Raw genomic sequence first — 25587 nt, forward strand, 5'->3', positions numbered from 1 at the left:
GCCTGCCCCTCTAGTGGGTGGCAACAAGATAGTCTCTAATCAGACTGATACATGAGTGTTCACAAAATTGGGCATTGTGGAAGGACACATTCTTATTTGAATATAAAATGTTGATTGTAAGTTTAGGTTTCTCCAAAAGCAGAGCCTGACACAAGTCCTTAGGGATAGGTAGGTTATTTGGGAGGTGATCCCAAGAAGCAGAAGGGAGGCAGCAGGCAGAATAAGACAAGCAATAGAGGACAAGCCAATAAAGTGTGAATTGAGTGATACTACTGTGAGCAACTAAGGCTCAATCTCACTTGGTGCCCCCTAAGGATCCAAGTAGGACATAGCTGAGAATTTTCTTGTCAAAGCATGGGAAACTTGGGCATTTATGCACCAGTTGTTATTGGTCATTCTTTTAGGGTTGCCCTTGGGGCTGTTTTTCTCACCCACTTCTTCCAGGCAGTACCTGAGACCTGGCTGGAAGAGAAAGCCCTGAAGCAAAATAGACTGAGTTGTCATAGTGCACACTACAAGTGGAAGGCTGTCAGGATGGATAGAAGCATTCCTCAAGAGTTGCACAAAAATTACAGGTCGGCAGAGGTGACTGTGGTATAGAACACAGATGGCATATTCTTCAGGTAACAAGCAAAAGCTACTTTTAATATTTGACTCAAAGAATTTAGTGTCAAGAAATAATCCCTTCACCTGTGTAGTAACTACTTCCATTATTTTCCAGTACCCCCAAAAGTATCTGCACAATCTCTTGGACTGGGAAGGGCCTCAGTTACATTTTGTTCTGCTTCCCAGCCACTTCTAAGGCTAGGAGATACTAGATTGATCTCGGGACTACTGCCTTTGGGCCTCTCCAAAGCATAGTGTACTCAAGAGCCATGACCTTCTATATACAAGTCCAGGTGGTACAAGCTAAGATAGTAGGTGCAACTCATTGAGGAGGTAACAAGCGTCCTGAGGGCCCGGGCCCTGTTATTCATCTATGCATCCTTCAGGTCTGGAATGCAACAGCTCCCACCAGTTCGTTGGAAGAAATGAAAACCCGAGGGCCCAGAAGCTCAGCCATTCTCGCCTCCTCCGGCAAAAACAAGGAATCATAGAGATGTGGCTTCCCAGAGAGCCAGGGATGGGAGGGGTTGATGAGCAACCGGAAGTAGCGGTACCCACAGGTCAGCCATTATTTTGAGCTTCAGCCGCCGTTGGTTCCCGTGTCATCTCTCGGCGTCCTGGAGGCCAGGCAGCGATACCCAATGCCGGAGGCGCAGCGGGAATCCCCGGTGAGCGGGGTGGGCTCGGGTCGGGTAGGCAGGCGCGGAGGGCGGCCCGGGGTAGGGGCTTAAGCTCCGTAGAGCTGCGCAACCCTCGCTGGCCGGTCCCCGGCACTGACCCCCAGCACGGTCCCTCCTTAGCTCTGTATTGGCGTGGACGCCCTGGGCTCGACTTGGGCAGATGCCGGTTTGGGGAAGGTAGTGAGGGCAGTACGTCTGAATCCGTGTGTGTCAGTGGTGCTCGAGTCAGACAATGAGGACAGCTGCCTCAGTAGCCAGGCCTTTCTGCTTTTCCTCATTCTTTTTTGAGGCTGGTAGAGAGAGCTTGAGACTTTCTAGAGCGGTGGCAACCAGACTCCTAGGGACTTTTTTTTTTTTTTTTGGTAGGGATGGAATAATTTCCATCTTTTAATTTTGTATTATAATGGTATTTAAAAAACAAACTTACGCCACCCATACCACCATTACTTAAGGGAGTATATTTTAACGCTAAGTACTGACACTGTAAACTCAGAATAAATGCCATTCTTTGCAAGAAAGGTCATTACCAACCTCTATCAGTGACTGTGTAGTTACTGTATTTTTCGTTTTACAGTTTGCCAGATTAAATCTTTATAATGAACTAGCGTTTGTAAACTATTGCTTTAGAATGAATGTTGATTGGCTTTCAGAAGTCTTTAGATGGAAGTATTTTGGACTTTTGGAATTCGATTTGGTGATTTCAGAATTTGCTCCCACAACTTAACCAGTCCAGTGGCCTTGAACTGCTTAGCTCGCCTGAGCCTTCTTTTGTTCTAACTTATAGCTCACAAGCCTTTGGTGAGAAACAAACTGTATGTTTTAGGATTTATTTGTATCTGTGAAGTAAGAGTAAATAGAATTCTAATAATTTACTATAGAAAATCCTTTTTCCCCCAAGTTTTGTTTATCTCAAAATAAACTTTATTCTTTAGAGTAGTTTTAGTTTCACACCAGAAAAACACAGAGATTTTCCATATACTTCCTACCTCCATTCATGCATAGCTTTCCTCACTAATAACATCCTCCACCAGACTGGTACATTTGTTAAAATCAATGAACCTACATTGACACGTCATAATCACCCAAATTCCATAGTCATTACATTAGGGTTTACTCTTGGGTTATACATTCTGTGGGTTTGGACAAATGTAAAATGACGTGTATAATGTAGCGACCATTATAGTATCGTACAGAGTAGTTTCACTGCCCTAAAAATCCTCTCTGCTCTGCCTATTCATCTCTTTCTCCTCCCAACCCCCGGCAGCTATTGACCTTTTTACCGACTCCAAAGTTTTACCTTTTCCAGAATGCCATGTAGTTGGAATTGTACAGTATATAGTTTTTTCACATTGGCTTCTTTCACTTAGTAATAGGCATTTTAAGATTCTTCCGTATCTTTTCATGGCTTGACATCTCTTTTCTTTTTAGTGCTGAATAATATTCCATTGTTGGGGTGAACCACAGTTTATCCATTCACCTACTGAAGGACATCTTGGTTGCTTCTAGATTTTGGCAGTTATGCGAAGTGTTGTTTATACACATGATGTTTATAATGTTTATACATCTGTGTCCAGGTTTTTGTATGGACATATGTTTTTAACTCCTTTTAATAAATACCAAGGAGCACAATTGCCAGATTGTATGGTAAAGAGTATGTTCAGTTTTGCAGAAAACTGCCAAACTGTCTTCCAAACTTGGCGGTACCATTTTGCATTCCCACCAGTAATGAATGAGAGTTCCTGTTGCTTCACCTCCTCACCAGCATTTGGTGTTGTCTGGATGTGTTCTGATGTATTCTGGATTTTGGCTATCTTAATAGGTATGTAGTGGTATCTTACTATTTTAACTTGTATTTCTCTGATGACGTATGATGTGGAGCATCTCTTCATGTTCTTGTTTAGAATCTGTATATCTTTGGTGAGGTGTCTGTTAAGGTCTTTGGGCCATTTTTTAAATTAAGGTGTTTGTTTTCTTATTGTTGATCTTTAAGAGTTCAGTTCTTTATCGGATATGTATGTCTTTTGCAAATATTTTTCTCAGTCTGTGGCTTGTCTTTTCATTCTCTTGACATTGTCTTTCACAGAATAGAAGTTTTTAAATTTTATCAAAGTCCAGCTTACTATTATTTTCATGATCACACCTTTTGTGTTGTATCTAAAAAGTCATCACCATACCCAAGATCATTTAAGTTTTCTCCTCTGTTATCTTGTAGGAATTTTATAGTTTTGCATTTCACATTGAGATCCATTCTGAGTTAATTTTTGTGAAGGGTGTAAGATTTGTGTCTACATTCATTTTTTTTTACATGTGTATGTCCAGTTATCTTGGCACCATTTGCCAAAAAGGCTTTGTTCCACTGTACTGCCTTTGCTCCTTTATCAAATAACAGTTTTATTTGTGTGGATCTATTTCTGGGCTTTGTATTCTGTTCTATTAATTTATCTGTTCTTTTGCCAGTACCACACTGTTTTGATTACTATAGTTTTATCCTAACTCTTCATGTGTGGTGTCAGTCCTTCAACTTTGTTCTTCTCCTTCAGTGTCATGTTGGCTATTCTGGGTCTTTTGCCTCTACTATAAACTATAGAATGAGTTTGTTGGTATCCACAAAATAACTTGCTGAGGTTGTAATTGGAGTTGCACTTAACTGTAAAGTAGGGAAGAAGTGGCACTTTGGCAATATTGAGTCTGTCTGTGAACGTGGGATAGAAATCCTTTTTGAATGTTCTTTCCATCACCCCCAGATCAGTTATCAAGAACTCAGTTTTGGGGCGCCTGGGTGGCTCAGTCGGTTAAGCGACTGCCTTCGGCTCAGGTCATGATCCTGGAGTCCCGGGATCGAGTCCCGCATCAGGCTCCCTGCTCGGTGGGGAGTCTGCTTCTCCCTCTGACCCTCCTCCCTCTCGTGCTCTCTGTCTCTCATTCGCTCTCTCTCAAATAAATAAATAAAATCTTTAAAAAAAAAAAAAAAAAGAACTGCTCAGTTTTTCTCAATTATTTTATCCCTAGTGCTACTTAAGTTTAGAGCTTAATAATTTGTTTAGACCATTGTAAAAACTTTACTGGCCTTCCTGAGATCTAGTCCTCCCTCCCCCATCATTCCTCCCATATAGAATTTTGACCCTGTTAGTTAATATTTCATTCATGCTCAGAGCAGGAAAGGCCTTTCTAAATATGAAACAAAACCTAGAGCATTAAGAAAAAGATCGGTTGTGTGGCAAAACAAATATAAACAAAGTCACATGAGGTGTATGGTAAAGACATGAGAAAAGGAAAAATTTGCCACTCCTATTGTAACAAAGGACTAATTTTCTTAATGTAAAGAGTGTGTACACATTAACAAGACCAGCAAAAGATATGAATAGGTAACAGAAAATAAAATATAAATGACTCTTAAAAATCCAAGTTAGATTTGGTGAAGGAGTGAGGAGAAAAGCACTCCCATACTGCTCATGCTTGGAGTATAAATTGTAAATTAGTTCAGGCCCAAAGAAGGACTAATTGGCAATATCAAAATGATAAAGTCACAGGACACCTGGGTGGCTCAGTCAGTTTGGTGTCTGCCCTTGGCTCAGGTCATGATCCCAGGGTCCTGGGATCCAGCCCCATGTCAGGCTCCTTGCTAAGCTTCTGGCCTCTCCCTTCTGCCCCTCCCCCTGCTTGTGCATGCACACTCGCTCGCTCTCAAATAAAATCTAAAAAAAAAATTATAAGGTCACATAAATTTTGATCCAGCAATTCTTTGAGGAACTTTTCATGTATATACCTACACACATGCAAATTGATGTATGCTCAAGGTTTTTAATGATAATATTGTTTTTAATAAGAAAAGATTGAAAACTGCCCATCTGTGATGGAGTAGGTAAATAAATTAAGATACGCCCATATAGTGATACCATGCATCAGTAAAAAGACAGAAGGGGCTATTTGTGACAGGAAAGATTTCTAAGATATACTTTTTTTAAAGATTTTATTTTTAAGTAATCTCTGCACCCAGTGTGAGGCTCAAATTCATAATCCTGACATCAAGAGTCCCATGCTGCACTGACTGAGCCAGCCAGGCAGCCCTAAGATACATTGTTAATTGGAAAAAGGAAGATGCAGTGCATGATTCATGGTGTTTTGTGAAAAAAAGGAAATACAAAACAATATATATTATACTTAATTGTATAAACATAAATAGCTGGAAAGGTACATAAGAAACTAATGCAGAGAGGGAAACTTTACACAGTATGCATTTTATAATTTAAAATTTTGAACCAATGTTACCTATTTAAAAAAATAACAAGGAAAAATATAAAGTAAAATCTCTTTACTGGATGCATATCACATACAGTACATGATTACTCTCTTGTTCTGCCTCTTTAGAATTTGACTTCTGTTTATCTCTTGACTCTACACCTACAGCCTTGTCTCCAGAGTTTACCTCCCTTCTCTGGTTTGCAAAGCATATTCCTTCCTCCCTCCCTCCTTCCCTCCCTTCTTTCCTTCCTTCCTTGTAAAGTACATTTCTAATAGAGCTGTATGTGCTATTATTCCCATGCTTTTGAAAATATAGTTCTCTCTTCCTGGAATGGCTTGCCTAATACTCCAGTGGTCTTTTTATTTCTCTTTAAAGTCCGATCCAGAATAACCTTTCATGAATTCTTTCTGTGCCTGTATGACCTTCTATTAATTTTATTTATATACTATATCGAAATTGTGTTTACATTTCTGCCTCCTCTGCTTAGTTATAAACATGCTCTGTAAAGGCCCAAGTTTTAAATAAAATTAATGAGGGTGCTTTCATGTCACTGACAGTGATGTAACTGTTATAATCTCAAAAGCTTAAAACTGTTTGTACCTTCCAACCCAACAATTTTTTTTCTGGGAATTTTTCCTGAAAAAATAAGCAGAAATGTAACCAAAAATTCATTAGCAAGGATAGTCACTGTGGCCTAATTTATAATAGGAGGAAATAATGAATAATTTAAATGTCTAACAACAGGGAAGTGCTTAAGTATGAATGGGCTCATATGCTCTTAAAATAATGATGAGGATTATATTAAATATGTTTACAAGATAACATGTGAAAAGCAAGTTAGAGAGATGTACTGTTGGTTCCAATCTTGTGATCCAAATTGGTGCAGTTGATCAGAAGAACATCTCTGGTTTTGTCTTTTCTGATTTTACAAATTTTATGTTTTGTAATAGGAAAAATAAATGTTATTTCTTAAAAAAAGATTTTTAGAGAGCCACAAGCCTAAGTTTTGTATAATAAAAGTCAAATTTATCTAAATATTTTGATTGATGTAATGAACAATTTTCAGAGAATTCAAAGTATGTATAGTAAAGCTAACTGAGTTCAGCCTTTCTTTGTTAATTGAGGTGTTAGGATTTTGTCTCGTGTATCAGGATTAAGACCTTACTTGTTGACTGTACAGAACATAGGAAAGAGTTCTAGTTATAGAAAGATAATAACTGACATTTGAGCCCATATACCAGGCACTGTTCAAAACTTGAAATGTATGTAAATATCAAATTCTTACACAAGGCTATACAGTAGGACCTATTATTACCCCATTCTTCAGGTTAAGAAACAGACTCAGAAGTGGGGTAACTTGTTCAGGGTCACACAGGAGTAGCCAGGATGCCCATTGTTAGAGTGGTAGATAAAGATTTATTGTAATTAGGTGGAGGAGATATTGTGAATAAAGACTAAAGGGATTTCATGACTTTGGTTGCAGCAGTGGTCTGGGTAGCATGAATGTCTGTGTCCTTAAAGCCTTGGGCAGGGGCTTCTGTCAGAGGAGGCACTGCCCGGAACCTAGAACCTTGCATTTAGGAAGGTTCTCTTCGTCACTGGAAACTGACTGGGGTCTGGAAATCTTGGTTATTGCTTTGGGTTAACTTTATCAATGATTTCTTGAGGTCTTCTAGATGATATTCTCTAAGCTTTAAGGAAGAAGTCAAGCAAGGATTGAAGGGGCCTGGAGAGGAGCCTTTCCTAAATGACAACAATGACAAGAGAAAATTGGGCCCACAATGCTCTGAGACAAGAGGGTCTTGTTAAAGGGAAGGATGATACCTGGAAATGGGGAACCAGCTTCCAAGGAAGCAGCTCCTCTGTTTGGGAGACCTCCCACCTGCACTTTAGACAGTTACGTTACCATGAGACATCTGGACCCCAGGAAGCACTGAGCCGGCTCCGGGAGCTCTGTCGTCGATGGCTGAGGCCAGAAGCACGTACTAAGGCCCAGATCCTGGAGCTGTTGGTCCTGGAGCAGTTCCTGAGCATCCTGCCTGGGGAGATTCGGACCTGGGTGCAGATCCATCGCCCTGGGAGTGGTGAGGAGGCTGTGGCCCTGGTAGAGGAGCTACAGAAAGACCTCGATGGACCAGCACTAAAAGTGAGAAAGGGGGAGGGGAGAGATTTGGGATGGAAGGAAGGAGAGAATTAAGGCAGGGCAAGCTGGGCTGGAGGGTGATCCTGTAATTTTTGTAAACAATTTATAGCTCATTAGCAACTGTAATGCTTATTACAGCAGGTTAATGAGCTATTTCAGATTATAGAAAGCTGCAGAGAAATGGATTTATGATTGGCATCTTGGGTCTAATTCAGAATTAGTACACTTTATCCCTCTGGGTGATGCTTGCTAATGCAGAGTTTGGTTGAATAACCTGAAGAACATTATGTTTCTAAGTGTTCCCCTAAACAGAAGCATATGTATTGTTTGTATAAGTTTGTTAGGAATGATGATGTAAGCTTGGAGTATAAAAGGCAATGGGACAGTAAGAATGAAGCTTTCTAAATCTGGCAGGACCTCCCCATGTGTGCCCCTACTGGGAATTATGTGGGCCAAGGGATTGTGTTGAGATACTTACTTCTGGAAAGATTTTATATCCTTGACCATTAAATTGGGATCTTAATATATTTCGTAGTGTGTGTGAGATCTCTTTCTGTCAGTCTGTAGTCCACCAGAAACATTTGTATATAAGAAGTCTGAAACCTAACTTAAAACTTGGGAGTGGCACCAAGGATGGGCTTGTTTATTTTAATCATAAAAATGAAGATTTTTAGAGCTGTATATTTCATTACAAGGCACTAATCCATCCTTATTTGAGAGATAGGAAAGTGGAGGCAGAGAAAGGTTTGCTGGATTGCCTTATGTCAGACATCTAGGTAGCAGCAAAACCATGTGTCTAGACTCTGGTGTTCCTTCTGTTGGAGCAAGAACGGATAATAAAGGGGTAAATAAGTAGAAGAGTGTATTGAACCCAGTCTAATCTAAAACCAGGTCTGAAGCTAAGACCCATACTCTTAATTATTACTTGTTACTTCCCATTCCCTCCTAGCCCACACCCAGATCTCGCTTCTGTTTCCACCGTTCTGTTCAGTCTCAGTGGGAGAGGTCACCAGTGCCATGAGTGGGGCTAGAGGGCCAGCTCCATTGTTCTCAAGGCAAAGCTTTACTGCTGTTTTGATGCTCCAGACTTGAGGTGGGTCTCTGATCTCACAGTTCGAGATTGTGGGTAGAAAGAGGTCCATAGTGGTTAGGTGAGCCCGTTTTCTGGAGGTACAAGAAAAGTCAGCTTATTTTGTTTTGCTTGTTCCTAGGTTCCAGTTCTTGTTCAGGACCAGGACATTCTGCAGGAAGGGATGAACACTCCAGGAACAGCAGTACCTCATGCACCCATTGGCAGCTGCATAGCAACTGAAATTTGCCAAAATCCTTTTACTGACCCAGTGATGTTCAATCTTCAGGATCCACAACATGGTACTTAGTGATCCTGGCTTTGGACTTTCTCAGGCTCTTTATTATGGCTCCTCCTCCAACTTGCAGTTAGTTGCCTCCTCTCCTGTCTTGTATATGAAACCCTTATGGTACCAGGTTCTTTCTGTTATTCCCCCACCTATCCTTTCCTGGGTCCCTGTAACCTTTTATCCATTCTTATTGCTGTTCTTTTATTATTCCAGTCCTTCACATGGGGGTTACTCAGAAGAGGTTTGTAAGTCATTTTATAGCCATCATTGTCTAGTCCTGGGAGTTCTGGGTCTTTCTGAATTCCTTGTTTGTAGAAGAAATGGGACTTGGATTAGTGGTCAGGAACAGCAGTAATTTCACGTGCAGCTTTTGCTCCTTCTTCAGATTCTCCTGGCCCTGAAGCTTCTGCCCTTTCCCAGGAAGAGAACCCAAGAAATCAATTAATGGCCCTCATGCTCCTAACAGCCCAGCCCCAGGTAGGTTTGCATTCTTTTTCCTTCCTAAGGCCCTCTCTGCACTACCAAACTATGGCTGAGGTGTCCTCTGTCATCCTGGTGTTTGGGGCCCAATCAGTTCCTATCTGTAAATCACAGTCCATGTGATTGGAAGGTAGACTTTATGTGGGGTTTCCTTATGTCTCTCTGATAGCCCTTGCTTGCCTCATGGCCTCATAATGTGTCCTTACCCAGAAGTGCAAGGAACTTTTCAGTAGGGGAGCTCCTGGGCATGGATAATCTCACACATACCTGTTATTTCAGGAATTGGTGATGTTTGAGGAAGTGTCAGTATGCTTTACTTCAGAGGAATGGGAGTGTCTGGGCCCGATTCAGAGGGCTTTATACTGGGATGTGATGTTGGAGAACTATGGAAATGTGACCTCCCTAGGTAAGGACTCTTTCTTCCCATCATTCTTACCTTTATTTCATTAGCCTTTGTTTTCTGATTATGAAAGTAGTATATACTTATTTTGGAAAACATAGAATATTAGAAGAGAATACAACTTAAACCCACTCTTGTAGACAACTACTATCAAAATTTTGACATATTACCTGTTTTTTCCTGAGTTTTTTTTATTGGCTACATAATTTGTGCCATAATTTAGCCATTTCCTTATTTTAGATAATTTCTGTAATAATCATCTGTCTCTGTACCTAAGGTCTTTCTTTATTTCTCATTATTTTTTTATTTTTTATTTTTTTTTAAAGATTTTATTTATTTATCATGAGAGACAGAAGGGGAGAGAGAGAGAAGCAGAGGGAGAAGCAGGCTTCCAAGGAGCAGGGAGCCCGATGCAGGACTTGATCCCAGGACCCTGGGATCATGACCTGAGCCAAAGGCAGACGCTCAACCATCTGAGCCACCCAGGCGCCCTCTCATTATTTTCTTAGAAGTAGAATTACTAGGCCTAAGTGTTTGAATTATTTTAAGGTTCTCTTTCATACTGCCAAATTGCTTTCCTTGGTGATCTCTGTCCTCATGGAGAGATACACAGCACTCCTTTTGCTCTGCCTTTATTGGTACTGCGTAATCCCATTCTTTTAAATTGTTGCTGATATGATTTTTTTTAAAGTTGTAATATCTTTATTCTCTAGTGGATTTTTATGACTAGTAATAAAGTAAGAATTTTTTTTTAAAGATTTTATTTATTTATTTGACAGAGGGAGACACAGTAGGAGAGGGAACACCACAAGCAGGGGGAATGGGAGAGGGAGAAGCAGGCTTCCCACTGAGTAGGGAGCCCTAAGCGGGGCTCGATCCCACGACACTGGGATCATGACCTGAGCCTAAGGCAGATGCTTAACGACTGAGCCACTCAGGCACCCCTAAAGTAAGAACATTTAAAAAATATTTAGTAGCCATTTGTGCTTCCAGCAAACATGAAAATATCTATGATGTGATAGCAACTGTGGAAATGATTCTGCCCTTAAGTAGCTTATCACAATTGGGGAGATGAGCATAGAAAGAATAAACAAGGCACAGTAAAATAATTGGTATAAGAGTGTGATAAACCTTTTAAGATGGAAATGAAGAGGACAAAACAACCAATACCATTCCTCCTGAGATTAGGAAAGGCCATAAAGGAGGTAGCTTTGTGCTGGACTTTGAAGAAAAAGGTAAGATTTTGTTTGGACAAATACACATTAAAAATTGAGGAATCAACTAATTCACTGACCTAATTTAGACTGAAATACAGATTTATAGTATCAGTTTAAATAGCTGCATACTATTCCATTGTTTGTGTATCATGCTTTACATTGACAACTTTATGATACTGAATTTCTATTCAAGAACATTACACGCCTTTCCATTTGTTCAGCACTGCTTTTATGTTTCAGGCCTGTTTTAAAATTGTCTTCATCTGGATCTTGCATAGTTCAGGATAATTGATTCTTTGGAATTAGAATCTTCTGATGTTTTCTCATTGACTATAATGTACATATATGAAAATACTGATTTTTTTCGTATGTTGCAGCCTTATTATTTTAATTGTTTATAGTAATTTATACTGTAAATATTTACACTTAATGAGAATATATCTTTTGCTATCTTAGATGTGCCAATTGTGGGCCAAACATTCTGTAGATTTTATATTTTGATACATGTTACCAAACTGCTTTCTACCAATGATGTACCAACTTACTTTCCCATGAAAAGAGCAAAAGAGGGCCCATCTCCCTTATATGTGCTTATGATTTGGTCAGTGTTTTAAATCTCTGCTAGGTAGATGACAGATACTATTTTTTGTTTTTCATTTCTTTGATTATTAGTGTGGTGGAAATCTTCTCACATTTATTGGTCATTTCACCCCTATTCATAGCCTTTCTACATAGTTCTTTTATTTATGAGAACTACCCTTTTGTCAAGTATTGCGTATGTTTTTCCCATTTGTTTGCCTTTCAGCATTATTTATGAGTTGTTATTTTTAAGCCTTAGGAAATCTTTTATGTAGTATTAAATTTAGCAGTATTTTCCTTTATGGTCTTTGTGGTCTTCTCAGTAAAATTATTTTTATTTGTTTATTTTTAAGATTTTATTTATTTAGAGAGAGTGTGTGCAAGCAGGGGAGGGGAAGGGGCAGAGAGAGAGGAAGAATCTCAAGCAGATTCCATGTTGAGCACAGGGCCCATTGTGGGGCTCGATCCCATGACCCTGAGATCATGACCTGAGCCAAAATCAAGAGTCAGACACTTAACCGACTGAGCCACCCAGGCGTCCCAGTAAAATTATTTTTTTTAAATCACTTGTATTGTTTTCAGATACTTTTATTGTTTACTTTTTATTTTTAAGCTTTACTCAATCTAAAATTTATCTTGATATATAGAATGACATATGAATCCAATTTGTTTCTTTGGTTTTTAACCCAAGTGGCTTTTAGTAGTTGTAATGCTATTTACTCAATAATCCATCTTTTCAAGAATTTAAAAATATGTTTTATGAGTAAATTGGTGAATTTTATGAAAAACACTCACCATGGGTCCATATAACTCATGCTATAAGCCAAAATAAATTCTAGATGGGTCTAAGAGTTAAACTAAAAAAAAAAGAGAAGAAAATGGAATTGCTTCTTTAGTCTAGCTCTTTGAGGAAGGAGAATTTTGAATCAATTTTAACAAATAAGATATGCTTCACCTGCAATATTGTTGGAACTTTAGCAAGCCGATACCTGGGGGTTTATGCCTTTTGACCTAGTGATTTTCATTTGAGGATGATACCTTAAAGAAATGGTTCAGAAAGAGGAAAATAAGTAACATGTCTAAGGATAGTACCAGCAAAGTATTTATAAATGGTTAAAAGTTGGGCACAACCTAATTCCCCGAGATAGAGAAAGTACTAAGCAAACCGTTGTGTTTGACTTGGAGTTATACTGTGACACTATCAAATATGACAATTCTGCACTCAATTTCCATGCATTGATAAACTATTTGGTAGAAAAGCGGATTCTCAGATGGCTTGCACACACTGTTTCAGTATGTAAAAGATTTGTATATGTTTTATTTAAGGGATTGGAATAGAATTTGAGGGAAATTCAGGAAATATTGAGTACTTCCCATATGTTAAGCTTAACCCCTGCCTTCAAACATTCAAGTTGGAGTGGTAGACATTTATACTAATAATTACAATACAGTGTGACAAATGCTGTGTAACAAAAGTGTGCACAAGTGTGGGAGCCCATAGGAGCTTGTGATAGTAGGAGCAGGAGAGTGGGGGCAGGGGTGGGTGGCTAAGGGAAAGATTTACATGGGGTGACTTTTTATTTTAATAACAGTTTTATTGAGCTATAATTCACCCATTTAAAGGTTACAGTGCAGTGGTTGTTAGTAATACACAGAACTGTGTGACCATCACCACAATTAATTTTAGAATAGTTCATCACCCCAAAGAGAAGCCTTGTACCATATAGCAGTCAAATTCATTTCACCCAACTGCCCCTCCAACCCAGCCTTAGGCAACCATTAATCTGCTTTCTATCTCTCTAGATTTGCCTTTTCTATGGACATTTTATATAAATGGAATCATACAGTATGTGGTCTTTTGTGACTGCTTTTACTTAGCATAATGTTCTCAAGGTTCATCCATATTGTGGCAGGTATTAATACTTTATTCGTTTTAATGCTGAATATTCTCTTGTGTGTATATATATCACATTTTATTGATTCATCATTTGATGGACATTTAAAAATTTTGTTTCCACCTTTGAGCTGTATAAATAACACTGCTGTGAATATTTGTGCACAAGTTTTTGTGTGGATGTATGTTTTCATTTCTCTTGGATATATACCAAGGAGTGGAATACCTGGGTGTTCTGTGAAAATATTCACAACAGCTGCATCTTGGTTTCTAAAAGGAAAGAAAACTTTATTATTATAGAAACCTAATAGAAACAGAAGAAAGGAATCTACACATAAATGAGAGTAATAGTAAGCAATAAATGAGAATAAGACAAAGCTACATTAGTCAGGTACACAACATCCAAACTCATTAGCTGGGGAAGCCCCATGGAGACAGCCTGGCTCAGTCCAGATTGAGAAGCTTGGGCGGAGCATCCTCCACTCAGGTGAGACTTTCCAACTGACCATCCCCATAAGGGCCATATTTATAGGGCAGATGATGGGGTCTGAAGTTAAACATTTGTTCACCTATGTGCAGTTTGGAGTGAGCTGCGTTTCTGTGTTACCATGTTTTTATATTTTCAAGGAGCCTGGGCTATATTTTCAAGGAGGCTACTTACCTCCCCTCCTGGGTTACATTCTGGGGAGCCAGCCCTGCTTTGTAGGAGGAGGGGATGTGAGTCAAGATTTGTAACTCTTGGCGTCCAGAAGAGTCAGTTCTGACCTGGAGGCCAGATAATATAGTTTAAATAATGAGGTTTCCAAGGTTATTCATATAGCCTGAGTCTCAGAAACAGCATTCTGTAGCCTGCCTGCATACATTCAGGTCTAGGTTGTTGGTTATGCAAGACGAATCACAGAAACATCCATCCTTATAAAACACTGGGTCAAATGGTAACTCTGTTTAATCATATGAGGAGCTGACAGACTGTTCCAAAGTTGCTGCACCATTTTACACTCTCACCATTGGTATATAAGGGTTTCAGTTTCTCCAGATCTTTTTTTTTTTAAGATTTTATTTATTTATATGAGAGAGAGCACAAGAAGGGGGAGGGTCAGAGGGAGAAGTGAAGCAGACTCCCTGCTGAGCGGGGAGCATGATGCAGGGCTCCGTCCTGGGACTCCGGGATCATGACCTGAGCTGAAGGCAGATGCTTAACTGACTGAGCCACCCAGGCGCCCCGCAGTTTCTCCAGATTTTCCCCAGCATTTACAATCTTTAATAATTTAATAATTTATAATCTTTCTGATTCTAGCCATCCTGGTGGATCTAAAAAGATGACTCATTGTGGTTTTCATTTGCATTTTCCTGATGACTAAAGATGTGCAACTTTTCATGTGTTTATTGGTTGTATGTCTTTGAAGAAATGTCTTTTCAGATTCTTTGCCTATCTTTTAATTGGGTTGTCTTTTTGTTGAGTTGTAGGAGTTTGTATATATATATATATATATATATATATATTAAAGATTTTATTTGAGAGAGAGAGAGAATGAGAGAGAGAACACAGGAAGGGGGAGGGTCAGAGGGAGAAGCAGACTCCCTGCTGAGCAGGGAACCTGATGTGGGGCTCAGTCCTGGGACTCCAGGATCATGACCTGAGCCAAGGGCAGTCCCTTAACCAACTGAGCCACCCAGGCGCCCTGGAGTTTATATATTTTAGATACAAATACCTTATCAGGTATGGGACTTTCAAGTATTTTCTCCCATTCTGTGAGTGTCTTTTCACTTTCTCAGTGATATCCTTTGAAGCACAAAAGTTACTAATTTTGATGAATTTCAATTTATCCTTTCTTTTGTTGCTTGTGCTTTACTGTCACATCTAAGAAACTATTGCCTAATTCAAGGTCATGGAGATTTATGTATGCGTTTTCTTTTAAGAGTTTTATAGTTTCAGTTCTTAGTTTTGTTCTTTGATCCATTTTGAGTTAGTTTTTGTATGTGTATAAGGGTCCAACTTCATTCTTTCCATGTCTCAGCATCATGTCTCAGCACCATTCCATTATCTCAGCAGCATTTTTCCCCCACTGAATTGTTTTGGTACCCTTTTGAGAATCAGTTAACCATAAATGTGGAGGCTTATTTCTGGACTCTCAATTCTGTTCCTTTGATTGTATGTCTATCCTTATGTCACTGGAACCCTGTCTTATTACTGTTGCTTTGAAGTACATTTTAAAATCAAGAAGTGTGAGCCCTTCAATTGTGGTTCTTCTTTTTCAGTATTATTTTAGTTATTCTAGGCTTGTTGAGTTTCCATATCAATTTTAGTATTAGCTTGTCAATTTCTGAAGAAGCCAGGGGATTTATGATAGGGATGATTGCACTGAATTTATAGATCAATGTGGGGATTATTGCCATTTTAACAGTATTAAATCTTCCAATCCATGAACATGGAATATGTTTTCATTTATTTAGTCTTTAACTTCATTTAACAGTGTTTCGTAGTTTTCAGAGTATAAGTTTTGTACTACTTTTTAAAATTTATTCCTAAGTCTTTTATTCTTTTTTATGCTGTTATTTCTTAATTTCCTTTTAAGATTGTTCAGTGCTATTATGTAGAAATCCCACTGTTTTTTGTTTATTGATCTTGTGTCCTACAACCTTGCCGTACTTACTTAGTTTTAACAGTTTTTTTGGTAGATTCTTTAGGATTTTCTACATATAAGATCTTGTCATCTGCAAACAGGTAGTTTTACTTCTTCCTTTTCAATCTGGATGACTTTTATTTCTTTCTGTTGCCTAATTGCTTTGACTGAAACCTGCAGTCTGTGTTGCATAGAAGTGGCAAGAACAGAAATCTTTTTCTTGTTGAGAGTTCTTAGAGAGAAATCATCAATTGTTCACCATTAAGTATGATGTTAGCTTTGGATTTTTTTGTAGTTTTTGGCTGAAGAACTTTATCACATTGAAGAAGTTCCCCTTCTATTCCTACTTTGTCAAGTGTTTTATTCATGAAGGGGTATTGGATTTTATCAGATGCTTTTTCTGCATCTATTGAGATGATTATGTGATTTTTGTCATTCATTACATTATGTAATTAATTGATTTTCCAATATTATACCAAACTGCATTTCTGTGATAAATCTCACTCGGTCATGGTGTATAATTTTTTTTCATGTGTTGCTGGATTAGGTTGGCTAGTATTTTGTTGAGGATTTTCATGTCTATATTCATAAGGTCTATTTGTAGTTTTCTTTCTTTTCTTTTTTCTTTTTTTTTTATGATGTCTTTGTCTGGTTTTGGTATCAGGGTAATACTGGTCTCATAGAGTGAGTTGTGAAGTGTTCCCAACTCTTCTGTTTATTGGAAGAGTTTGTGAAAAATTGGTATTCTTTTAATGTTTGATAGAATTCATCAGTGAAGCACTCTGGGCCTGGGCTATTCTTTGTGGGTGGTTTTTTGATTACTGACTCAATTTCTTTATTTTTTAGAGATCTATTGACATTCTCTATATCTTGAGTCAGTTTTAGTAATTTGCGTCCTTCTAGGAATTTGCCCATTTCATCTTAAATTGTCCAATTTATTTGCACAGAATCATTTCTAGCATTCCCTTAGAATCCTTTTTATTTCTGTAATATTTGGTAATATCTAGAGGGGGTGATTTTTGGGCTTATTTTTAAGGGTGTGGGTATTGGGCTTGTAGTGAATTGGGAAAAGGAAGAACAGTTCAGGAAGAGAATTGCTTTCTCTGTCAGATAAAGAAGTAAAATCTTTAAAAAAATTTTATTTATTTGAGAGAGATGGAGAGAGAAAGAGAGCACAAGCAGGGGGGAGGGGCAGAGGGAGAGGGAGAAGCAGACTCCTCACTGAGCAGGGAGTCCAATGTGGGACTCAGATCCCAGGACCCTGGGATCATGACCTGAGCCGAAGGCAGACACTTAAACCAACTGAGCCACCCAGGCGCCCTCTTTTTTTAAGAATTTTAATCATATTTTTTTCCTTTCAAGACATTTAGAATACTGAATATGTATTTTAAGGCATTTCTGTCTTTCTGTTTTTGTTTTTGGTTTTAAGTAAACTCTGTGCCCAATGTGAGGCTCAAACTCACAATCCCAAGATCAGGATTTGCATGCTCTACAACTGAGCCAGCCAGGTGCCCCCAAAATTGCTAATTTCTTAACCATTTTTCATCTCAGTAAACCACTTGCAACACTTCCACTTCTTAAAAACTCTTCTACTTCTTTAAAACACTTCTACTTCCTTAAAGAGAATCTTCCTGAAACCAGCATCCTGCTTAAACCTTGAAACCAATCACTGTGGATGAGGAAACTGGAATACCAGTATTGGATAGGACACATGCCCATCCCTATAGTCAGGTGAAGTAGTGTGATTGGCAGTCCTGCCTGAATCCTGGAAAAAGGGGCAGTTGAGATATGTAAATCTGACCTAAGAATGTAGTTCAGGTTGACATTTATTAGGTATTTTCTATCCTCACCCTCTCATAAATTAAATTTATAATGAAGTAAAATAGCTATTTCTTTCCTATGTCTTTTCTCTCTATTTGGGTAGAAGAACAGTGTTGTTATCCTCTAATAGAAGATAATATTACTATTATTCACATTATTTTACTTACTAGATAATTTGGGGAACAAGTTCATGATTTCTCCTTACATTTGGATGGTGAAAGTAAGTTGCTAAAACATTTTCAAAAAGATAATTTCACATTTTACAATATTTGAGAATGTTGGAGTAGAAAGGGACTGGCAGTTTACTAGTTCAGCCACATCATTTTATAGATGTATTATGTTTTTAAAATGTCTCTATTTTTTTTCATTCTGTATTTCTTCTTACATATGTATATTTTTTTTTAAGATTTTCATTTATTTATTTTAGAGAGAGAGCAAGCGGGGGAAGGTAGAGGGACAAGCAGACTCCATGCTGAGTGCAGAGCCTGATGTGGGGCTCAATCTCATTTGGGGCTCAATCTCATGACCCTGAGATCATGACCTGAACTGAAATCAAGAGTCAGATGCTTAACCAACTGAGCCACCCAGGCGCCCCTCTTCCTTTTTATATTTAGTTGAATCTAACTCAGTCCTGATGTTTTCCATTTCTCAATTTTAAAAGGAATAGTGGGAGTTATAGATGAATTCTAAGCATTAAGTTGCTTTTTAGTGGATTTTTTCCCTGTAGGTTACTTTGCTTTCAAGTAATTAAAAAATATTCACTTGACTCTTCAAAAATTAAAGATTGTTTTAGGGTCCTGACATATATTTTCTCTCCTTTAGAGTTCCCATCTTCCTAGCAAGAAGAAAATAAAGAGACAATTCTTTATAAGCCTAATGATTCTCCCTGTTCCATCCAGCTTCCTGAGCCTCATGTCTGAACCACCTACGCATGATCCCATGTTCTCTCTCTGGTTCTTCCTTATATCTGTTTACTCAACATCATTTATATTTTTCCATCTGCTCCCTGAAGACAAGGAGCTTAGAAGTGTCCGAGTGAGTTCTGTGTTAAAACACAACCTTGTCAGTGTAGTATTCTGCTTTGTATTTTCATTTAATGAAAAGTGTCTTCTTTTTGTATTCATATGAAAGTGTACCCTACTGGCTTGTTTTAAAGTCATTTGAAGATCTTATTCTTACTAACACAGGGACATGGTAACATTTGCATTTTTAATTCCTTTTACCAGAATGGGAGACCATGACTGAGAATGAGGAGGTGACACCAAAGCCAAGCATTTCTCAAAGAGCCGATTCTCAGAAAGGAACATCCAAAAGACTTCAGGGAGGTGTTCCTCAGACCCTAGATTTTGAGGAAGCATGTGAATGGCAAGTTTTGGCAAGTCATTGGGGAACTAAAACAGGGGAAAGGGATACCCTAAAGAAAGTTTCCGTCTGTGAAAGAGCTAAGAAGAAAAGAACGCTACCAGAAAAACAAGGCCAAAAGTGGAAGGAATTTGGAGAAAGCTTGACTTCAGGTTCAGCTCTTTCTGAAAGTTTAATAGGTACTGAAGGAAAGAAGTTTTATAAATGTGATATATGTTGTAAACATTTCAATAAAATCTCCCATCTTATAAACCATCGGAGAATCCACACTGGTGAGAAACCTCATAAATGTAAAGAGTGTGGAAAAGGCTTTATTCAGCGCTCAAGCCTTCTAATGCATTTACGGAACCATTCTGGGGAGAAACCTTATAAATGTAATGAATGTGGGAAAGCCTTCTCTCAAAGTGCTTATCTTCTAAACCATCAGAGAATCCACACTGGGGAGAAGCCTTATAAATGTAAGGAGTGTGGAAAGGGCTTCTATAGGCATTCAGGCCTTATTATACATCTAAGGCGCCATTCTGGGGAGAGACCTTATAAATGTAATGAATGTGGGAAAGTTTTCTCTCAGAATGCTTACCTCATTGACCATCAGAGGCTCCACAAAGGGGAAGAACCTTATAAATGTAACAAGTGTCAGAAAGCTTTCATTCTGAAAAAGAGCCTCATTCTGCACCAGAGAATCCACTCTGGGGAAAAGCCCTACAAATGTGATGAATGTGGAAAAACCTTTGCTCAGACCACTTACCTTGTTGACCATCAGCGGCTCCACAGTACAGAGAACCCATACAAATGTAAAGAATGTGGAAAAGTTTTCATTCGAAGCAAAAGCCTCCTCTTACACCAGAGAGTACACACAGAAAAGAAGACTTTTGGTTGTAAAAAATGTGGGAAGATTTTCAATTCAAAGTCAAACCTAATTGACCATAAGAGGATGCATAGCAGAGAGAAGCCATATAAATGTACTGAATGTGGGAAAGCGTTCACTCAGAGTGCTTATCTTTTTGACCACCAGAGACTCCACAATGGAGAGAAACCTTACGAATGTAATGAGTGTGGGAAAGTTTTCATTCTAAAGAAGAGCCTCATTTTACATCAGAGGTTTCATACTGGAGAGAATCTCTATGAATGTAAAGACTGTGGCAAGGTCTTTGGTTCTAACAGAAACCTCATTGACCATGAGAGACTACACAATGGGGAGAAGCCCTATGAATGTCGAGAGTGTGGGAAGACTTTCATTATGAGCAAAAGTTTCATGGTCCATCAGAAACTACATACACAGGAGAAATCCTACAAATGTGAGGATTGTGGGAAGGCTTTTAGTTATAATTCAAGCCTGCTCGTACATCGGAGAATCCACACTGGAGAAAAGCCCTTTGAATGCAGTGAGTGTGGAAGAGCTTTCAGTTCTAACAGAAACCTCATTGAACATAAGAGAATCCACAGTGGTGAGAAACCCTATGAGTGTAATGAGTGTGGTAAATGCTTCATTTTGAAGAAAAGCCTCATTGGACACCAGCGGATTCACACAAGGGAAAAATCTTATAAATGCAGTGACTGTGGGAAAGTCTTCAGTTACCGCTCAAACCTTATAGCCCATCAGAGAATCCACACTGGTGAGAAGCCCTATGCATGTAATGAGTGTGGGAAAGGCTTTACTTACAACAGAAACCTCATTGAACATCAAAGAATTCACAGTGGGGAAAAAACCTATGAATGTCATATATGTAGAAAAGTTCTTACCTCTAGTAGAAATCTTATGGTACATCAAAGAATCCACACTGGAGAGAAGCCTTATAAATGTAATGAGTGTGGAAAAGACTTCAGTCAGAATAAAAACCTTGTTGTACATCAGAGGATGCACACTGGGGAAAAACCATATGAGTGTGAGAAGTGTAGAAAATCTTTTACTTCTAAGAGGAATTTAGTTGGCCACCAGAGAATCCATACAGGGGAGAAACCGTATGGGTGTAATGATTGTAGTAAAGTTTTTAGGCAGAGAAAAAACCTTACTGTACATCAGAAAATTCATACAGATGGAAAACTTTGTGAATGTGATGAGTCTGAAAAAGAATTCTCTCAGACTTCAAACCTTCATCTTCAACAAGAAATCCATAATGTGGAGGAATTCTCTTGGCTCCAAAGTGCCAACGAGTCCAAGACAGACATTCAGAAAATCTAGTGTCATTTGTAAAATGGGATAAAATCCCTGCCTACCTAAGTAACTGTTAGACAAATGGCAGTGTATGGTCCTTGCAAGGAAAAAATTCATGATTGACCCTTTTGTAGACAAATGATTTGCATGTGAAAGAATGTTAATCTAGGCTTTCAAGACTACATAAACCAAATTCTAGTTAAAGAATATTATGTCCCAGACCGTTTGTTATGACTCTGGAAAGGGACCTTAGAGCACTTGAAGGCTCTGAAGAACCTTATGAGATGTAATGATGTAGTTGTAAGTGATAGCAAAAATATCTTTGTATTAAGAAATGGACATTGTTTCTGAAAATGTGTATATTGTACATTTTAAAAATAGCATCACTGCTACAAAAAAGTCTCTATTGACCATATCGAGACAGGTCAGACATGGAGTTGAGTGGGCAAGAGTCTGCTGTTTGAGGACAACTTAAGAAGAGTACTAGATTTGGAATTAGAAGACGGAGGTTTGGGTCCTGGCTCTTTCTCTTACTAGCTATGTGATGATGTTAAGTCAGCCTCTAGGCCTCAGTTTCTCTGTCAGTCAAGTGTTGACATAATGCTTTCTTAAAAGGGCTTGAGGATTAAGTGAAAGGATGGTTGTGAACATACTTTGTGAAATAATTTAGTTGTCAATAAAGTTGGGTAAAAGAGGTATGGTCAAAATCTAGAACATGGCATAATATAATGTTTGTTCATTACGTCAATATTAGGACTCAGAACTTCAAAAATACTCATTTTAAGAGGAAGTATGGTGGATAGCTTACTTTGGGTTTAATAGTCTAAGAAGACTTTTTAAAAAGATAGCTTTCAGAATTTGATGGGATTAATAGATAATATGCCTAGTTTGTTTCGATGGTAAAATACTGGCTTGTTATGGAAAAACAATATTATGTCCAGCTGTTAACACTGAAGCCAAGGAAAATTATTTTTCAACCTTCAGATTTGAAACCTGGCAGATGTAGAATGTCAAAGTGGAAGGACAGTCCTGCGTTGCTTTCCTTGTTCATAGGGAAAAATCCTTAACTCCAACCCCTGAGCTAATGATCCCTGCCACTTTATTCTCAGTTCTAATCAACATTTCACCATTGCTGACATATGAAAGCTTGTTACTCAAGAAACAACATTCTGTTCCAGTACTCAGCTTACTAATAAGTTTCACAAGAACCAAGTCCTTAAAGCTCTGATTAAATCAATTCAGAATCCACCCCTGAGTGGTCAGGCCCATTACTGCCTGTGAACCAATCATTCATTCAGTCTGTTCTCTTTTGTACATTTGTAGATTTAATTCATCCTATATTCTTGAGTTGCTAATTTTATATTGTAATTCTCAAAACTCCCAATTCTGCAGCTGGACTATAAATACCTTAATATCCAGATTGTGTTTCTAATAGTAGCATTGAACTGATGTGTTGATAAACGTTAACTAATTCAACCTCAGAGTTCCTTGAGGTCTGGTTCCTCATTAGACTGAAAGGTAAACGAGTGAAAAATGGAAGGGCTCAAGATTTAAAAAGTCTTAAGACCTGGGTATAAGTCAGCTTCTGCCACTTTCCTTGGACAGATGCCTTTATTACTTGGAGCCTTGATTTCCTCATCTGTATAACAGGAGGGAGAATATCTACCTCACAAAGTTGTTACGAGGTAATGAATATGGAGATGCTTTGTATCTGTGCTATAGAAGAATCACTACAGATTATGTAATTACAAAGGGAAAGATGTACTTTAACAGAGAAGCTGGCCTTCACCTCTTAACCATCACTAAGACCAAGACAACCTACATTATCTGCCTCCTCATGTGATGCAATAAGCCAGAAGTGTAACCTGAATTTATCAAGCTTCTTAGACCTAATTGCCATTTTACAGGAAATACAGAAAACAGACGAACAAGATAAATGACACAAGAAACAATTTAGAACAGGGACTATTGTAAAGAAAACTGCACTGGATTCTTCAAAAATATGAAAAAGGAAGGGGGTGATAATTGTTGAAGCTGGTTGAATATTGGGAGTTAATTGTACTGATCTCTGCTTTTGTATATGTGTTAAATTTTCCAGAATGAAAGGTATAAAAAGTGGGTGAGGGAGGTTGTTTTTAAAAGATACTGAAGAACCATAAGACACTAAGAGCCAGAGATAGACTCACACAAATGCCCAATTGATTTTTGGCAAAGGTTGAACAATTCGGTAAAAGGGATAGCTTTTTCAACAAATGCTGCTGGTGGAATTTGATATCCATAGGCAAATATCCATCCATCCATCCATCCATCCATCCATCCATAGTCAGGAGCTAGGACTAAGCAAGGAACTCTTAAATTTACATCAAAAGTAGGCTCCATAAAAGGAAAAATGATAAATTGGACCTCATCACAATTAAAATAGTTTGCTCTACAAAAAAAAAAAAAAAACTTTTTAAGAGTGGTAAGACATTACAGACTTGGGGAAAATATTTGTAAATCATATATCCAACAGGATTTGTATCTATCCTATATAAAGAAATCTCAAAACTCAACAATAATAAGTAGATTCATTCGTTTAGAAAATGGACAAAAGACGTAGACATTTCACCAAAATATAGATAACAAATAAACAAATGAAAAGATATTCACCATCATTAGCCAGTAGAGAAATACAAGTTAAAAAAAATGACTGCACACATGTCAGAATAGCTTAAAAAAAGAAAAACAGTGTTATTAAATCTTGGCAAGGATGCAGAGAAACTGAGTCTTTGTCTGTTGCTGGGAATGTTAAATGATACACCCACTCTGGAAAACAGTTTGGCAGTTTCTTACAAAACCAAACATGCACTTATGATATGACCCAGTATTTGTACTCCTGAATATTTACCCCCAGAGAAATGAAAACTTAATTCAGACAAACATATGTACATGACTGTTCATAGCAGTTTTATTTGTAATAGTCAAAATCTGTAAGTAACCCAAAATAGCTTCAACAAGTGGCCAAAACAGTATTCTATTTATACCATGAATACTTATACTCCGCAATAAAATGGAATGACCCATTCCTGCAATGAAAAGTGAATTTCAAGAAAATTATGCCGAGTGAAAATCCAATCTCAAAAGGTGGTATTCTGTATGATTCTACTTATATAATATTCTAAAATGACAAAACTATATAGAGATGAAAGATTAGTGGTTGCCAGAGGTTGGGGATGGTGGGAGGGGACAGGAGGGAGAGAGAGGGGTAGCACTTAGGAAGGTCTTTGTGATGTTGGAACAGTTGTGTGTCTTGATTGTGGTAGTGATTATACAAATACACATGATAAAATGAGGTAGAAGTCTACACAAACATTGTACCAGTGTCAACTTCCTGATTTTTATGTTAAATGATGATTATGTAAATTGTACCTGTTGAGGGAAACTGGGGGAAGGGTATTTTTCCAACTTCCTGTGAATTGTTAAATTCAAAGTAAAAGGTAAAACAAGACCCTAAAAAAGCCATAACCAAATGCATTGTGAAACCGATTTGAAAACAAAATGATGAAAATACATATTTTAGGGTAGTTGGGGAGATTTGAATATGACTGAATATTAGATGATATTAGGAAATTGTTAATTTTCTTACCATATGTAATGGTATAACGTTTGGAGAATATTAAAGGATGCATTTTGAAGAGTTCGGAATGAAGTGTTGATTACAACTTTAAAGTATTTTTCAGTGTATAGAGAGAGATAAGGAAAAGGTAGTCAAGTGTTGAGTCCAGATGCAGGATACAGGTATTCATGGTACCATACTTTGACCTTTTCTGTACCGTTTGTATTTTCAAATAAAACGTTTGAGGCAAAATTGTCAGGGCTTTCTACAGACAAATGCTTTCTGGCTTCAGGCTCCTGCGTATGCGCCTCGCGTAACTACTGCCAAGTCAGGGGATGTACCCTTCCCTGAAGCTCAGGGCCACAGTACACCTGCACCCTCCTAAACACTTGCTCCCATCCCTGGTCCGCAGCAATATTGGACACCCATC

At 38.2% G+C, this 25587-nt stretch overlaps 1 protein-coding gene across 3 annotated transcripts; it reads left to right on the top strand.

Annotated features, from left to right (window-relative positions):
• Positions 1-1133: 1133 nt before the first annotated feature.
• ZNF197 (zinc finger protein 197) lies at positions 1134-22269 on the top strand. 3 transcript variants are annotated; one of them, XM_028107005.2, is made up of 6 exons: positions 1134-1274; positions 7197-7675; positions 8884-9043; positions 9416-9507; positions 9790-9916; positions 19272-22269. In XM_028107005.2, the coding sequence occupies exons 2-6, from the start codon at positions 7277-7279 to the stop codon at positions 21587-21589; spliced, it is 3096 nt and encodes a 1031-aa protein (XP_027962806.1). In that variant the 5' UTR covers positions 1134-1274; positions 7197-7276; the 3' UTR covers positions 21590-22269. The 3 variants fall into 3 exon arrangements, with proteins under 3 accessions (XP_027962806.1, XP_027962805.1, XP_027962809.1); XM_028107004.2 differs by having other exon boundaries at positions 7206-7675; XM_028107008.1 differs by lacking the exon at positions 1134-1274 and adding an exon at positions 8622-8765 and having other exon boundaries at positions 7590-7675.
• The last annotated feature ends 3318 nt before the right edge of the window (positions 22270-25587 follow it).

The sequence above is a fragment of the Eumetopias jubatus genome, unplaced genomic scaffold, assembly GCF_037043125.1.
Source record: "Eumetopias jubatus isolate StellerSeaLion01/CBP00866 unplaced genomic scaffold, mEumJub1_p1.0 scaffold_1, whole genome shotgun sequence".
Taxonomy (NCBI): domain Eukaryota; kingdom Metazoa; phylum Chordata; class Mammalia; order Carnivora; family Otariidae; genus Eumetopias; species Eumetopias jubatus.

Bases quoted from the DNA above. Each gene is read 5' to 3' on its own strand.
- ZNF197 (XM_028107005.2), top strand. From the start codon at position 7,277: ATGACAACAATGACAAGAGAAAATTGGGCCCACAATGCTCTGAGACAA. The intron at 9,508-9,789 runs GTAGGTTTGCAT...CTGTTATTTCAG, and splicing joins TCCTAACAGCCCAGCCCCAG to GAATTGGTGATGTTTGAGGA. The intron at 9,917-19,271 runs GTAAGGACTCTT...TCCTTTTACCAG, and splicing joins TGGAAATGTGACCTCCCTAG to AATGGGAGACCATGACTGAG.